This window comes from Oncorhynchus mykiss, chromosome 5 (genome assembly GCF_013265735.2).
Source record: "Oncorhynchus mykiss isolate Arlee chromosome 5, USDA_OmykA_1.1, whole genome shotgun sequence".
In the NCBI taxonomy this organism is placed as follows: domain Eukaryota; kingdom Metazoa; phylum Chordata; class Actinopteri; order Salmoniformes; family Salmonidae; genus Oncorhynchus; species Oncorhynchus mykiss.
This window is the reverse complement of record NC_048569.1, coordinates 89211894-89230586: the sequence shown is the minus strand read 5'-3', so window position 1 is coordinate 89230586 and position 18693 is coordinate 89211894. Positions and strand designations below refer to the sequence as shown.

The 18693-nt window shown below is 44.5% G+C and overlaps 1 protein-coding gene across 12 annotated transcripts in view; it reads left to right on the top strand.

Moving 5' to 3' along the window:
* The window catches only part of mast2 (microtubule associated serine/threonine kinase 2), a 314266-nt gene that overhangs the window by 235411 nt on the left and 60162 nt on the right, over positions 1 to 18693 (top strand). For all 12 annotated transcript variants that reach the window (XR_005051887.1, XM_036978708.1, XM_036978699.1 and 9 more), the window contains 2 exons: positions 4071 to 4162; positions 18115 to 18190. Coding sequence is in view for 11 of the 12 variants with exons in the window: in XM_036978708.1 (XP_036834603.1) it covers positions 4071 to 4162; positions 18115 to 18190 (168 nt within the window). In the remaining variant the exon portion in view is untranslated. The remainder of the gene's footprint in view (positions 1 to 4070; positions 4163 to 18114; positions 18191 to 18693) is intronic.

Genomic DNA, 18693 nt, shown 5'->3' with positions numbered 1-18693 from the left:
TACCCTCTCTCCATCTCTCCATCCTACTATACCCTCTCTCCACCTCTCCATCTCTCCATCCTACTATACCATCTCTCCATCCTACTATACCCTCTCTCCACCCTACTATACCATCTCTCCATCCCTACCTTTCTCCATCTCTCCATCTCTCCACCCTACTATACCCTCTCTCCACCCTACTATACCCTCTCTCCATCTCTCCACCCTACTATACCCTCTCTCCACCCTACTATACCATCTCTCCATCCCTACCTTTCTCCATCTCTCCATCCTACTATACCCTCTCTCCACCTCTCCATCTCTCCATCCTACTATACCCTCTCTCCATCTCTCCATCTCTCCACCCTACTATACCCTCTCTCCACCCTACTACACCATCTCTCCATCCCTACCTTTCTCCATCTCTCCATCCTACTATACCCTTTCTCCATCTCTCCATCCTACTATACCCTCTCTCCATCTCTCCATCTCTCCATCCTACTATACCCTCTCTCCATCTCTCCATCTCTCCATCCTACTATACCCTCTCTCCATCCCTACCTTTCTCCATCTCTCCATCCTACTATACCCTCTCTCCATCTCTCCATCTCTCCATCCTACTATACCCTCTCTCCATCCTACTATACCATCTCTCCATCCTACTATACCCTCTCTCCACCCCTACCTCTCTCCATCTCTCCATCCTACTATACCCTCTCTCCATCCTACTATACCATCTCTCCATCCCTACCTTTCTCCATCTCTCCATCTCTCCATCCTACTATACCCTCTCTCCATCTCTCCACCCTACTATACCCTCTCTCCACCCTACTATACCATCTCTCCATCCCTACCTTTCTCCATCTCTCCACCCTACTATACCCTCTCTCCACCCTACTATACCCTCTCCATCCTACTATACCCTCTCTCCATCTCTCCATCTCTCCATCTCTCCATCCTACTATACCCTCTCTACATCCTACTATACCCTCTCTCCATCCTACTATACCCTCTCTCCATCTCTCCACCCTACTATACCCTCTCTCCACCCTACTATTCCACCTCTCCATCCTACTATACCCTCTCTCCACCTCTCCATCTCTCCACCCTACTATACCCTTTCTCCATCTCTCCACCCTACTATACCCTCTCTCCACCCTACTATACCATCTCTCCATCCTACTATACCATCTCTCCATCCTACTATACCCTCTCGCCATCCTACTATACCATCTCTCCATCTCTCCACCCTACTATACCCTCTCTCCACCCTACTATACCATCTCTCCATCCCTACCTTTCTCCATCTCTCCATCTCTCCACCCTACTATACCATCTCTCCATCCTACTATACCATCTCTCCATCCTACTATACCCTCTCTCCATCCTACTATACCATCTCTCCATCTCTCCACCCTACTATACCCTCTCTCCACCCTACTATACCCTCTCTCCATCCCTACCTTTCTCCATCTCTCCATCTCTCCACCCTACTATACCCTCTCTCCACCCTACTATACCCTCTCTCCACCCTACTATACCATCTCTCCATCCTACTATACCCTCTCTCCATCCTACTATACCATCTCTCCATCTCTCCACCCTACTATACCCTCTCTCCACCCTACTATACCCTCTCTCCATCCCTACCTTTCTCCATCTCTCCATCTCTCCACCCTACTATACCCTCTCTCCACCCTACTATACCCTCTCTCCACCCTACTATACCATCTCTCCACCCTACTATACCCTCTCTCCACCCTACTATACCATCTCTCCACCCTACTATACCATCTCTCCATCCCTACCTTTCTTCATCTCTCCATCCTACTATACCCTCTCTCCACCCTACTATACCATCTCTCCATCCCTACCTTTCTCCATCTCTCCATCTCTCCACCCTACTACACCATCTCTCCATCCTACTATACCATCTCTCCATCCCTACCTTTCTCCATCTCTCCATCTCTCCACCCTACTACACCATCTCTCCATCCTACTATACCATCTCTCCATCCCTACCTTTCTCCATCTCTCCATCTCTCCACCCTACTACACCATCTCTCCATCCTACTATACCATCTCTCCATCCCTACCTTTCTCCATCTCTCCATCTCTCCACCCTACTACACCATCTCTCCATCCTACTATACCATCTCTCCATCCCTACCTTTCTCCATCTCTACCTCAGTTGACAGAGTGCCGGTTATATGCTGCTAGATTTCTTTATTGATGGCTGGGTTTCACCACTACTCTCCTCCATCCTTCGCCCATCTCCTCTCTTCTCCATCTTCCTCTTTTCTCCTCTCTTCCTCTCCTCTCCTCTGCAGACTCTCTGCTGTAGACCACCTGCTGTGAGAGACATATATTATGCAGAGCTGACTGATGGCAGTGTTAGTTTGCTGTGTGTTTGTGTACCTGTTTCGTGTCATCATTGCAGCAGCACCAGGCTAGCAGCTATTGTTGCAAAGATACTTCACTGAGCTCTGCAGCTGTTTTTATGTTAGGCGTCGTACTGTAATTAGCTTACTGGCTTATTATAGACACTCATGAAACCACAACACCACAGTGAGGTGTTCCACCTTGATTAATAATGTGGCTAGAAGCACAGATCTATAATCAGAACTCTCCTGGCCTGAGCTCTCCATGATTCTGCTGTTCTAGTCACTGTGTTTCTATGTTGTTTCCTGTGGATGGACTGTGAAGGGCACAGTAACATTTCTCGCATCAGTGAGCAGCACAATGTGTAAATGTCTGCTCACAAACTCACCCACCGTCCACGCGTACCTACCACATACTAGGGTTGGGCAGTATCCAGTTTTCATAAAAAAAACTTCTTTTTTTTTTGACGGTATTGACAATATCCCGGGATACCGCCCAAGCCTAACACACACTCACACACCGTCCCCATGAACGGACGGACACGCACCATTCCTTCTCCATTTTTCTCTCTTACTTACCCTCCTTGGTAGGTCACCCCAATGTAGTGTGCCAGTCTGAGCAGTGTGGCAGTGAGTACTATACAGCTGTACTGAGTGGGGTCTTGAGAGAGAGAGACACTCTGGGGTCTGCTGGGATGCTTTCATGAATGGGTGTGTGTGGAGCTGCTACACTGTTCCTTTAACTTGGTCTACTGTAACCTTTAACCTGATTAACTTGGTCTACTGTAACCTCCAACCTGATTAACTTGGTCTACTGTAACCTCTAACCTGATTAACTTGTTCTACTGTAACCTCTAACCTGATTAACTTGTTCTACTGTAACCTCTAACCTGATTAACTTGGTCTACTGTAACCTCTAACCTGATTAACTTGGTCTACTGTAACCTCTAACCTGATTAACTTGTTCTACTGTAAACTCTAACCTGATTAACTTGTTCTACTGTAACCTCTAACCTGATTAACTTGTTCTACTGTAACCTCTAACCTGATTAACTTGTTCTACTGTAACCTCTAACCTGATTAACTTGTTCTACTGTAACCTCTAACCTGATTAACTTGGTCTACTGTAACCTCTAACCTGATTAACTTGGTCTACTGTAACCTCTAACACTGTAACCTCTAACCTGATTAACTTGTTCTACTGTAACCTCTAACCTGATTAACTTGGTCTACTGTAACCTTTAACCTGATTAACTTGGTCTACTGTAACCTCTAACCTGATTAACTTGGTCTACTGTAACCTCTAACCTGATTAACTTGGTCTACTGTAACCTCTAACCTAATTAACTTGTTCTACTGTAACCTCTAACCTGATTAACTTGGTCTACTGTAACCTCTAACCTGATTAACTTGTTCTACTGTAACCTCTAACCTGATTAACTTGGTCTACCTTAACCTTTAACTTGTTTGAAGTGAGGAGTATTAAGGAAGCCACTTATTACTTGTTCTGTGGACACTGAAAGAGGGAATGCCATTGAGGAAATGGTATGCAGATAGAAGAACACATTATGAGAATGATAGTGTTGTTCAACTGGCTCCAAATGTATTGGAAATCTGCGCCCGGTTCAGAGCAAACTCCCTCCCTATTGGTGTGTGTGTGTGTGCTGTTGTTGTCGTTTTTAAGTGTGTGTGTGTCTCTTCTCTTCCTAGCTGTCGGACCAGTAACAGGAAGAGCCTGATTGTGACATCCAGTACCTCTCCTACACTACCCAGACCACACTCACCACTACATGGACACCCAGGTAAGACACACACATACACACTCATTCACTCACCAACACACACACACTCACTCACCAACACACACACACACACTCACTCACTCACCAACACACACACACTCACTCATTCACTCACCAACACACACTCACTCACCAACACACACACACACACTCACTCACCAACACACACATACACACTCATTCACTCACCAACACACACACACTCACTCACCAACACACACACACTCACCCACTCACTCACCAAGACACACACACTCACTCACCAACACACACACACACACTCGCTCACCAACACACACACACTCACTCACCAACACTCACTCACTCACTCACTCACTCACCAACACCCACACACACACTCACCAACACACACACACTCACTCACTCACTCATACTCACTCACTCACTCATACTCACTCACTCACTCACTCACTCACTCACTCACTCACTCACTCACCAACACACACACTCACTCACACACACACACACTTACTCACCAACACACACACACACACTCACTCACCAACACACACACACTCACTCACCAACATACACACACACACACACTCACCAACACACTCACCAACACACACACACACACACACACACACACACACACACACACACACACACACACACACACTCAGCTTTATTTTAGTGAAATGTTTGAGTAAAAATGTTTGACCATTAAGAATCCTATTTTCCTTAACCCTAACCTAAACCCCCAAAAAACTTAACCATAACCCCAAAAACCCTAACCGTAACCCCAAAAATACTAACCCTAACCTTAACCCCAAAAACCCTAACCTTAACCGCAAAACCGTAAACCTGACCCTTAAAGTGGATCTGACAGCATTTTATCAACATGAAATTTGATTGAAATCTGTTCATATACACTCCCAGGAATAATGTTCTGATAAGCGAGAGCTTACATTATGGTCATTTTCACATTTTCATAAATTCATAGAACGTTTGGGAAGGCATTTGTGAAGATTCAGTGTATGAAAAAGAGGCTGTGTGTTTGGACACTTAATAGACACTGCAGTAAATAAAATAAAATCAAATAATCTGTCCAGGAATGGAGTTTACATAGACCGGTATGCCATAGTCAAACAGAGCTACAGTAAACCAACATGCAAATAGCAATATGCCGCATGGGCGTTATTGAAATAGCCTGCCATCATTCACTTTGAACTGGACTGTGTGTTTATAGACAGTAGCAACAGCGTATCTTTAGATCATGAGAACACATATTTACCGAAAGCCACAAAATACACCTGAATGGATTTCTGCAAATATATAAAGTGCATTCAGAAAGTATTCAGACCCCTTCACTTTTTACACATTTTGTAACGTTACGGCCTTATTCTAAAATCAATTAAATTGTGTTTTTCCCTCATCAATTTACACACAATTCCCCATAATAACAAAGCAAAAACAGGTCTTGCTTCACCGTAGGGATGGTGCCAGGTCTCCTCCAGACGTGATGGTTGGCATTCAGGCCAAAGAGTTCAATTAAGCCAGAGTATCTTGTTTCTCATGGTCTGAGTATATTTAGGTGCCTTTTGGCAAACTCCAAGCGGGCTGTCATGTGCATTTTACTGAGGAGTGGCTTCCGTCTGGCCACTCTACCATAAAGGCCTGATTGGTGGAGTGCTGCAGAGATTTATGTCCTTCTGGAAGGTTCTCCCATCTCCAGAGAGGAACTCTGGAGCTCTGTCAGAGTGACCATCGGATTCTTGGTCACCTCCCTGACCAAGGCCCTTCTCCCCTGATTGCTCAGTTTAGCCGGGCGGCCAGCTCTAGGAAGAGACTTGTTGGTTCCAAACGTCTTCCATTTAAGAATGATGGAGGTCACTGTGTTCTTGAGGACCTTCAATGCTGCAGAAATGTTTTGGTACCCTTCCCCAGATCTGTGCCTCGACACAATCCTGTCTCGGAGACAATTCCTTCAACCTCTTGGCTTTGTTTTTGCTCTGACATGCACTGTCAACTGTGGTACCTTATATAGACAGGTGTGTGCCTTTCCAAGTATTTTTCAATCAATTGAATTTACCACAGGTGGACTCCAATCAAGTTGTAGAAACATCTCAAGGATGACCAAAAGAACAGGATGCACCTGAGCTCACTTTCAAGTCTCATAGCAAAGGGTCTGAATACTTATGTAAATAAGGTTTAATTTTTTTATTCTAAAAACCTGTTTTCGCTTTGTCATAATCACTGTGTAGATTGAGGATGTTTATATGTTTTCTCCGTTTTATAATAAGGCTGCAAGTTAACAGAATGTGGGAAAAGTCAAGAGGTCTGAATCCTTTCCGAATGCACTGTAAATACCACAGGAGTTTTACATTTGGGGACTTCACAATCCTTTTGATCAAACAACCATGAAAATGTAGGCTCTCTCCCCCTCAGCTATGCACAACAACAAGATCAACAACTAATGGTAGCCAGAGAAAGATGAGCTAAAATCTTAACGAAGGAACATTAGATAAACCCTCTCAAACTTTTTCAGCTAGTTGACCGTCAAAATTGCACTGATAAACGATGGGGAAATGTAGCCTGCTCGTCCTTCTGCAGCTGGCCTGCCAATACATGCTTGTCCCAACTCACGTTTTAACAACTGAATGGGAACTTGCATGCCCGCCCATTTGATCGAGGCCAAATACATTTGATTGCCAACTAGGATATATGCTAACTGTTGATAACAGTCATTCAAGTTTAGCATAGCTGGCTAGCAAAGCGATTCACATTTCTTGCTTGCTAACCATATAATACCTGTAGCATCTGTAGCTGTAGCCAACGAAAAATGATGTGTGGGAAAAAGTCAGTCACTCACCCACTTCTCCAATGACATGACATCCTCCCAGCAGCTAGCTAGCGAGATTGTTGATGTTAGGCAACGTGCTTTTAGCTTGCTAAATAAATAGCAAGCTACATAAAAGGATATGCTAGCCCAGGGGTGTCAGACACAATCAGAGCATGGACCAAATTGAAAAAACACAACAAGGATTCTCCCGAGCGGCGAAGCGGTCTCTAGCACTGCATCGCAGGCATTCCTACAGACCCGGGTTCATTCCCGGGCTGTGTCACAACCGGCCGTAGCTGGGAGTCCCATAGGACGGCGCACAATTGGCCCACCGTCTTTCCGGTTAAGGGGAGAGTTTGGGCTTTACTTGGCTCATCGTGCTCTTGCGACTCCTTGTGGCCGGTCGGGTGCCTGCAGGCTGACCCCGGTCGCCAGTTGAATGGTGTTTCCTCCAACACATTGGTGCGGCTGGCTTCCGGGTTAACCTCTCTAGGGGGTGTGGGACACTAGCGACCCATCTCGACAACATCCGGTGAAATTGCAGAGCGCCAAATTCAAAAACAGAAATACTCATAATAAATATAAAAAAAATATACAAGTGTTATACATCGGCTTAAAGATGAACTTCTTGTTAATCCAACCGTTGTGTCAAATTTCAAAAAGGCTTTACGGCGAAAGCATACCATGCGATTATGTGAGGACAGCACCCAGCGCACAAAACATTACAAACAGTTACCAGGCAAGAGGAGGAGTAACAAAAGTCAGAAATAGCGATAAAATTAATCACTTACCTTTCATGATCTTCAAATGGTTGCACTCACAAGACTCCCAGTTACCCAATAAATGTTTGTTTTGTTCGATAAAGTCCCTCTTTATATCCAAAAAAAAACATTTTGTTGGTGCGTTTTGTTCAGTAATCCAATGGATCCAAGGCGGTCACAACAGGCAGATGAAAAATCCCAAAAGTATCAGTAAAGTTCGTAGAAACGATGTTTATAATCAATTCTCAGGTTCTTTTTAGTCATAATAATCAATAATATTTCAACCGGACAATAGCTTCGTCAATATAAAAGAAAAACATGAATGGCGCGCTCTCGGTCACACGCAGTTAACAGCTCTGGGACACTGCAGGGTCCACTCATTCAGAGTGGTCTTACTCTCACATTTTTCAGAATACAAGCCTAAAACAATTTCTAAAGACTGTTGACATCTAGTGGAAGCCATAGGAAGTGCAATCTGAGTCCTAAGTCAAAGGCAGTCAATGGAAAACTACAAACGTTAAAAAAATCCCACTTCCTGGATGGATTTTTCTCAGGTTTTCACCTGCCATATCAGTTCTGTTATACTCACATACATTATTTTAACAGTTTTGGAAACGTTAGTGTTTTCTATCCAAATCTACCAATTATATGCATATTCTAGCTTCTGGGCCTGAGTAACAGGCAGTTTACTTTGGGCACGCTTTTCATCTAGAGGTGAAACTAGTGAGGTTAAGCGGGCTGGTGTTAAGGAGCGCGGTTTGGCGTGTCATGTTTTGGAGGAGGCATGACTCCGCCTTTGGCTCTCCCGAGCCGGTTGGGGAGTTGCAGTGAACAGACAAGCTCGAATTTTGGGAGAAAAAGGGGGTAAAATAGAAAAGAGAAAAAAAATAAATAACACAACAAATTCACGGGCCATACTTTTTTTTGTACTTTTTTGGAATTTTAAAAAAATGTCCCTTTATAATGTACACTTACGTACATAGGATTTTAACATATTAAAACAAAATAATAAAATAATATTTGTAAAGTATGTAATAACGCCACGTAACAAAAATGTTGCTATCTTTGTTTTACACTGCATGGATCACCAGTGCGGTTGAATGTCGTGTATGGTCCACTCAACATGTTGCTGTAATAGGCCTGCCTACATCTCATTTACATGGTGTTTTGTTGCAGGTTTTGGTTATTAATTGACATGCTTTAAAACCTGAAGCCAGACTGCAACATCTGTAGCCTAGCTAGGACTGTGGCATGTGTCTGTACACTTTCTCCTCCGCTGCTCGATGGAAACAAGACACACAAAAGCAGCGCAATTGAAGTTGAATTCACCGATGCGAGCGCATCAGGCTGTAATTTCATGAAGTACAGGAGATAACTCAACTTTTGACTCATTATACTCGCTTGTGTGTCCTATTCAATCCGCGGGCCTTGTTTGACACACGTGCGCTAGCCAATTAGCCACGTAATGACTGACTTGTGATCATTGCCCTTGCTAGTTTTATTGTATTGACATTGCCAGCCTTAGTTATAGTTGTCCGTTTTTGTTCAAACTATTGAGTCATTGAAACTGAAACAGTGCATCCTGAATGGAGGCAGCAAACCATGTACCAGGCCAGCTGTGATTTACAACCTGATAGCTATATTTTTTTTGTGCATTTAACTGCATCCACGTATTCTGCCAACAATGCCTTATTGTACGTGATATAACCTATTTTTAAAACCTCTTATAAAGTTGGTTTTGAAGCATAAACTCGGAATTTGATATTTTTGACTGATATTATAATTTTCTATTTGTTTCATATCTGCAAAGTAGTAAAAATGCAGCCAGTTCCACTTTATGCTCAAAATAGCATTTGAACAAATTCAGAACATGAAAAAAGTTATCGTTTTCCTGCCTTGACAGGCCATTTGGGTGTATTGTTGGAGCATTGGGGTCCCAATAACGTAGGAAAACAAGTACACTCACTCACTCACACACACAATGGATCTGACAAACCCTCATCAAACGTGTAGTCTTTCTCTAGTCTTTTCTAAGCTTAAGTTAATATCTTCCAAGCCCATCCACTGCAGTGCATCACAGCATGCCGTTTCTATCAGGGGGGTTTGCAGCAGAAAACCACGTGGTTTTCCAGAAAATATAGTAGCACATATGACCCAATTAGAACTGAGAATATACACAGAGCTCTGCACAGTCAGGGACTGGAGGCTCTGCTGTTCTGTGACATTAGTGTCTGTCTGTCTGTCTGTCTGTCTCTGTCTCGGTGTGTGTCTCTGTGTGTGTGTGTGTCTCTGTCTCGGTGTGTGTCTCTGTGTGTGTGTGTGTCTCTGTCTCTGTCTCTGTCTCGGTGTGTGTCTCTGTGTGTGTGTGTCTCTGTGTGTGTGTGTGCACGCGCAGAGAGCCGGAACCTCTGCATTTGGAGACAACAGTTCCATGACATGGCAAAGTGCCAACACAGCATGGATCCACTCAAGCAAGCAACATATACAGAGTACTCGTACCCATAATCCATACAGAGTACTCACACCGTACAGAGTACTCACACCGTACAGAGTACTCGCACCCATAATCCATACAGAGTACTCACACCGTACAGAGTACTCACACCGTACAGAGTACTCGCACCGTACAGAGTACTCGCACCGTACAGAGTACTCGCACCGTACAGAGTACTCGCACCGTACAGAGTACTCGCACCGTACAGAGTACTCGCACCCATAATCCGTACAGAGTACTCACACCGTACAGAGTACTCACACCGTACAGAGTACTCGCACCCATAATCCGTACAGAGTACTCGCACCGTACAGAGTACTCGCACCGTACAGAGTACTCGCACCGTACAGAGTACTCGCACCCATAATCCGTACAGAGTACTCGCACCGTACAGAGTACTCGCACCGTACAGAGTACTCGCACCCATAATCCGTACAGAGTACTCACACCGTACAGAGTACTCGCACCGTACAGAGTACTCGCACCGTACAGAGTACTCGCACCCATAATCCGTACGGAGTACTCACACCATACAGAGTACTCACACCCATAATCCATACAGAGTACTCACACCATACAGAGTACTCACACCCATAATCCATACAGAGTACTCACACCATACAGAGTACTCACACCCATAATCCGTACAGAGTACTCACACCATACAGAGTACTCGCACCGTACAGAGTACTCACACCGTACAGAGTACTCGCACACATACAGTACATAGTGTTCACTGGTTGTGTAGTCGGAGTCAGTGTTATCTAGCTGTGTGTGTGCGTGTGCGTGTGTTTGTGCGTTTTTTTTTGTGTCTCCAGCCCTGATGCAGCAGCCTAATGTAATCTGACAGGTTTAGGTGAATGCTCTGACAGCTTGCAAAGCTACACACACACCCATGCACACGTGCACACACACACCCCTCTTCGAAAGACAGAAAACATGAGAGGTAGAGATAGAGGAGAGAAAATGGTGGGATAGGATGAAAGGAGAGAGAGCGAGACAGACAGGAAATCACAACACTGTGTCAACATGGGGGCTACGACTTTGCTTTCTTATTGGTGGATCAAGTTGAGCCAGCTGACATTTACTGAGATGAAATCACAACCATCTAATTTCCTCAAAAGGAAATAATGAAACTGAATAGCCTGTCAATCACACACACACACACACATTCAGGCTGGAAGTGTGGTCTCTTGGCTCAAAAGGCTCTCTGATCACAGCACTCTGAGACAAGATGTTCTTGTGTAACGATGCTGCTCTTACCCACGCGCGCATACACACACATAAAAGGGATGCTGTGTCCCAGGAAACCAGATAATGCTTTGAAAAAGCCTCTGTCACCATAGTGGCTCCAGACTCTAATCGCATTCACTACTTATCTCACCCTGGGTAGGGCTCATATGAACTGAGTTCTGAAGAGAGAGAGAGAGGGAAGTGGGAGAGGGAGGGGGGAGAGAGTGAGAGGTTGAGAGTAACAGAGAGGACATATAGGGACAGATACACTGAGGAGAGAGGGGGGAAGAACAGAGAGGACATATAGGGACAGAGAGGGCATATATATGAACAGAGAGGACATATAGGGACAGAGAGGGCATATATATGAACAGAGAGGACATATAGGGACAGAGAGGGCATATATATGAACAGAGAGGACATATACGGACAAACGAGACACTGAGACAAACGAGGAGAGAGCAGATTTGAGGACGAGAGAGGCGGACTGCTCTCAGCGTCTCTTCCTACTGATGGTTTTGTGGCTGCTGGGAACTGTCAGGTCGTGAGCAGCATCCATAATCAACACAGTGGTATTTCCCTCCCTCTCCATCTCTCTCTTTCTCTCTATGCCCTTCAGTTGACTGTTTCTGCCCAGAAAGATGCTGTGGCTATCGTTACCGTGGCAACAGACCTTGTACCAGTCTCAGTCTCTGCCCCATCTGGCTTGCCCCTCTGTCATACCAGCTGTGTGCCAACCTTGAGGAACATTAACAGCTAACTAACTACAACACAATTAAGATAATGATCAATGAGAGTCCCCCTATTCCCCCAAAACCAGTTATACCTTCCCAATACAAGTCTAAGGTTTTACATATGCGATACATTTGTAATATACTGAAATTAGTGAATTGCTGCCAAAGGCCATCTTGAATAGCTGAAGGCTTCATAAAAGGGCGATAGCTTTGAGAGAGCAGTAGTGTTGTTTGGTGCTGCTCCTGAGACGTATATGGATTAGGGATGCAACGATACACGGTATGTTATCCAACCGTTCGGTACGCCCCCTACAGTTCAATACGCACACGTGAACCGCAGAATTACCATATGCCTGTCATTTTCCTAGTATTTCCAAAACCTGCTTATTGCGCTGAAGAGTACACACACGTTGCACATTCAGATCCACAGAACCAGACGTGCAGCTTGTGGCCGTTAAGGGGCTCCTGAGGGCTGACAGACTTTACTCCACAGCAATGTCTCAAAATGTGGCAACCGCAGTGACCGCAACCCCCTCCCCCTTAAACAACCAATGGATGATTTGGAATGACATCTCAGTAGGAAACCTCCCTAAAGGGGCCCCATGAAGAGAGGGGAAACTAAATCCGCTGTGTGGGAACATTTTGGATTCAGCATTCAATATGATGACGAGGTTAAGAAGACCGTGAACATACAAAGTACAGTCTGCAAGCATTGCTTTGCCACTGTCGGCTACTCGAGTGGAAACACTTGTAACGTGTCATTTACGTGGTGGAGCTGGAGCATTGAGAGTCCACTCGTTAATGAAAACAGAACGATCTCTCGCTGCTGCCTTCCAACAACAATTTGCGACAAATTCAGAAAAATCGAAAGAAATAACAGAAGCAGTGGGAGTATTCATAGGCAAAGATTTGCAGCCCTATTCGGTGGTTACTGACTCGGATTTCGTCACCTGATGAAAAAAGATTCCCCTCCCGCACACATTTCAACAGCGAAGAAACTCCCAAACTCTATGAAACATAACAGAGAGAAATTGAAAAGGAATTGACACAGACACCCTATCTAGCTCTCTGTGAAGGTTCACTATGTACTGGAAGCTAGCTCTCTGTGAAGAGTCAACCAGTCAGTTAGTCAACCAGTCAGTTAGTCAGCCAGTCAGTTAGTCAACCAGTCAGCCAGTTAGTCAACCAGTCAGTTAGTCAACCAGTCAGTTAGTCAACCAGTCAGTTAGTCAGCCAGCCAGTTAGTCAACCAGTCAGTCAGTTAGTCAACCAGTCAGCCAGTCAGTGATTCGACCAGTCAGCCAGTTAGTCAGGCAGTCAGTTAGTCAACCAGTCAGCCAGTTTGTCAGTCAGGCAGTCAGTTAGTCAGCCAGCCAGTTAGTCAGTCAGCCAGTTAGTCAGTCAGCCAGTCAGTTAGTCAGCCAGCCAGTTAGTCAACCAGTCAGCCAGTTAGTTAGTCAGTCAGCCAGTCAGTTAGTCAGCCAGTCAGTTAGTCAGCCAGCCAGTTAGTCAGCCAGCCAGCCAGTCGGTTAGTCAGTCTTAACCCCATATGACTTCCCCCTTAGCTCTTCAGCTCCAGCAGAGTTAAGAGTCTAATCACGTTTCTGCTTTAGGCCTTTCTTTTCCTAACGACTTAATGCTAATGAAATGGAGGGTTTCTAATAACACATCTTCAATACAGCCGAGAAAAAAGGTTGAAGTTCCTGTCTGAAAAAGAATTTCATTAAATACAGACTCTCTCAATATCGCTCTTTCTCCATCCCTCCCTCCCTATCTCTCTCTCCCTCTTGTGCTCTCTCTTGCTTTCCCTCAATCTTTCTATCTCCGTCCATCCCCCTCTCTCCCGCTCTCTCTTTCTGTCTCCACTCTCTCTCTCCCTTTCTCCATCTTTCTTTCACCATCCCTCTCTCTCTCCACCTCTCTCTCTCTCTCGCTCTTTCTCTCTCAATTTCAACTCCGGTAGGGCAACATCTGAAAAATAACACACTTGGTAGTGTGTACCGGTCCTCGACCAGTCGGCGAAAGCCAACATCACCCACAACAGAGAACGGTTGATTATCAAGGGCAAAGAATTCCTCCATTATCTTGGCTTTAATGGATTTCGCCTTTGAGTTGTCTCACTGAAATGTTGTTACTCTTTCAAATGACTGCTGGACTTGTTGACTGCTCGATCCACACAGCAGACATTGTGGGCTAGGTTAGGAATGCTGTGTTGCACGTGTAGGGCCGAATTTTACGTGGCGTCATTACGTCATCTACCTACATTATATAGATATGCACGTCATCTACCTACATTATATCGATATGCACGTCATCTACCTACATTATATCGATATGCACGTCATCTACCTACATTATATAGATATGCACGTCATCTACCTACATTATATCGATATGCACGTCATCTACCTACATTATATCGATATGCACGTCATCTACCTACATTATATAGATATGCACGTCATCTACCTACATTATATAGGTATGCACGTCATCTACCTACATTATATAGATATGCACGTCATCTACCTACATTATATAGGTATATAGGTATGCACGTCATCTTTGACATCTGTTTTGCACATCGGCGTTAAACTAGACATCGGGCCGATACCAATGTTGAATTTTTAGCTAAAATCGTCCGATTCCGATATGGTCACCGATATATCCTGCATCCCTAGTAAACATTACTCTACTGTATCTCTATCTTTGTGTTCTGTCTCTCTCTGTCTCCCTATCTCTCTCTGTATATTTATCTGTCTCCCTATCTCTCTATATTTATCTGTCTCCCTATCTCTCTATATTTATCTGTCTCCCTATCTCTCTATATATATTTATCTGTCTCCCTATCTCTCTCTGTATATTTATCTGTCTCCCTATCTCTCTCTATATATTTATGTCTCCCTATCTCTCTCTGTATATTTATCTGTCTCCCTATCTCTCTCTGTATATGTATCTGTCTCCCTATCTCTCTATATATTTATCTGTCTCCCTATCTCTCTCTATATATTTGTCTGTCTCCCTATCTCTCTCTATATATTTATCTGTCTCCCTATCTCTCTATATATTTATCTGTCTCCCTATCTCTCTATATATATGTATCTGTCTCCCTATCACTCTCTATATATTTATCTGTCTCCCTATCTCTCTATATATATTTGTCTGTCTCCCTATCTCTCTATATATTTATCTGTCTCCCTATCTCTCTCTATATATTTGTCTGTCTCCCTATCTCTCTATATATTTATGTCTATATATATTTATCCGTCTTCTTTCTCTGTCTCCTGTTCTATGGTCAGTCTAGTATTTACTGAGTGCACAGTGCGTAGCAGACATCTGATTGGACAAGACAGTGTTCTCTAAGTTTTGATTGGCTGAGAGGGACAGGTGTTCTGAGGGCAGTCACCAGGGTGGGAACTCCACAGAGATAGAGGTGTAGAAGTGAGGTACAGTAATGGCAGTACAGGTGCAGTGCTTAACCATCTGAATGGGACGCACCGTGAGACCCAAACTGTTGCCAGCAGCAGTGCACCTGCATTGGAAATTCACATGTATTTTATTTATTTATTTTTTTGCACTTTAAGAACAATGTCCAATTTGTCATCCCTTTTCTGAGTGTGTCTGAGTGTGTGTTTGGATATATGTCTATGTTTCTAATGGACTGTGTATGTCTCTGTCTGACTGTGTGTTTCTATGTCTCTGTATTTGTTTATGTGGGTGGTAAAATAAGACACTGTCACTGAGGGAGCTAGCAGTTTGTCTGCATGCATCTCTTCTTTAATGAGCAGCAACCCAATAGATAAAAGACTTCAGGGGTGTAGAATGAGGAGAGTGTTTCTCCCATGAGGAAAACACAGAGGAGGTTTTTACTGTCATCTCATATAATTCTCATGTTACACACCATGGGCTCTCCAGTGCAAATTGCATACTGTATATGCCTCTGAATCGCTTTCAGCCTTCACAGACAGTATGGGGTTGTTCCCCTGCAGTAGACTACAGTGTCTCTCCACCATGCTGTAGAGCGAGGTGGATCCCCTGTCTGTGTGTATCACTGTATGTGTCTGCAGACACGGCTCCATTTGAATAATGGTTCATCTTCTCAGTGAGGTGTGTGTGTGTATCTGTCTATCTATCCAGCCCCCTGCCTGAATCTACGATACTGTTTGTACCTATGCAGCTCATTCTCTCATGCCTCCTAATAGCCCCTCAGAGGCCCCCAAGCCCATTTAAACACAGCTTTCACTGACAGGCCCAGGGCCCAGCCTCAACGCACTGCTACTCAATGTTACGCACTACCAGTTACATGACAGATACACACACACTCATACACACACAAAGAGTCAAGCGTTTCCTACTCTAACAGATAGACAAGGAATAAATGTTTGTATTAATATTTAAAGGTTTTGTACTGCCTACGCTTTCTCAGAAAATACATAATTGATGCGGGAGGGAGGTGATCTCCAGCCCCCCGTCCGTCCGTCCGTCCGTCATGCTTCCCCACCTGGTGAATGGTGAGAGCAGGAAGCACACCATGTTTCACCCCCACCTCCATTTCCCCCTGACCACTTTTCAGATTTATTGGGGTGATTTACAGTATATGGAGCAGATTCGGGCTTTTCCATGTTGAGCAGGTTGTGACTCACACCCCAGGTTTCCTCTATGTTGAGCAGGTTGTGACTCACACCCCAGGTTTCCTCTATGTTGAGCAGGTTGTGACTCACACCCCAGGTTTCCTCTATGTTGAGCAGGTTGTGACTCACACCCCAGGTTTCCTCTATGTTGAGCAGGTTGTGACTCACACCCCAGGTTTCCTCTATGTTGAGCAGGTTGTGACTCACACCCCAGGTTTCCTCTATGTTGAGCAGGTTGTGACTCACACCCCAGGTTTCCTCTATGTTGAGCAGGTTGTGACTCACACCCCAGGTTTCCTCTATGTTGAGCAGGTTGTGACTCACACCCCAGGTTTCCTCTATGTTGAGCAGGTTGTGACTCACACCCCAGGTTTCCTCTATGTTGAGCAGGTTGTGATGCACAGTGTAGGCTAACAGGCAGACAGAGGGTTCTATATAGACCCGAACCCCAGAGCGTTTATTCAACCTCATCCCTGCTCTCTTTTTCTTTCTTTCATGTTCCTCCTCTCTCTATCTTCCTATTCTTTCTCCATCATTTTGTTTCTCTGTCCCTTCTGCAGTATTATTAAAGACACTAATGACATGTCGCGTTCTGTGGCTACTGGAAGAGTAGCTTGTTTGTCTCCATCTCTTTCCTCTCTGTAATGGGCTTTAAATGCTCTTATTTCTCTCATTCATCTCATCTCTCTCTCTGATTCTACTGCTGCTGTTGTTGCTGTGAAGAAGCAGCCAGACGATTAGCAGCCCAGTCATTAAGCACCCTCGTCTCCGTCTCATCCGGGTCCTCCCCCTCACATCATCTCCTCGGGCCTGTCCCTGGCTAAATTAAAACACTGCATCAAGAGCTTTGTTATCTCTAAAAGACTCCTATTATCCTGTCGGAAAGTAGGAAGACAGAGGAGGGGGAGGCGTGATGTATTTACCGTTGGGTGAAGGAGGTGGGGGATGTACGTACTATGCGATACACACACAGGGATGTCAGAACAATAGATTCCAGTCCCTTTACACATGCTAATAAAGGTTGGGTGTTTTTCTGTAACCTGTGTGATTGTGTTGTTGGGTTATTTCTGTTGTCCATGTGTCCTGCTAGGTTCTCCTTGACGTGGTTCTTAGCAGGAAATAAATATTATCTTGGGTAATCGATTGTGTAGGTTCACGACCTTGTTACACACTTCAGTGATATGACTATGTAAGGGGACTTTATGGCCTTTACACCTAAATAACTAGGTCTAGAGCTGAGCCTTTCGCTTCTTCTTGTATTTAATCATTGTCATTCTATCTTACTTCTCCCAGGGAGCAGCCCCCTGGACAGCCCCAGAAACTTCTCCCCCAGCACGGCAGCACACTTCTCCTTCGTTCCAGCTCGCAGGTGAGCCTGGGGTCAAGGGGTCAACTCACTGGGATCACATGACTTAATGTTTCTGATCGTCTTATCTCTGTATATACAGTGGTTTGCTAGGCAGAAGGGATTATTACCTTGTTCTGTCATTTGAGCCATAATGCTGATTGACAGTCACCTGCACCCCACAGAAGAGACAGTTTCCCCCAAGCCCAGTTAAGCTTTTTCCTTCAACTCCTCCCATGGCTAATACTCACAGCAGCTCTGTGATAATTGACAGGCTGGCTAATCAAACCCAGATCATCTGAAGGGTTGAAGCCTAGTTTAATATCCTCTTATCATTCACAGGCTTTGAATAGGAGGTGTAATTACAGAACTAGATATAGCGAGCCTGAGAGGAGTTAAGCACAACTCCACATGAAAAGGATTCTAATAAGTAAGTTTCATCAGTCCTTCTAGACAAGAAGACCGATATGCCATGTGCTAGTAAAATGAAATAACATGTCTTCTGTATGGGAGATAGATAACACTTC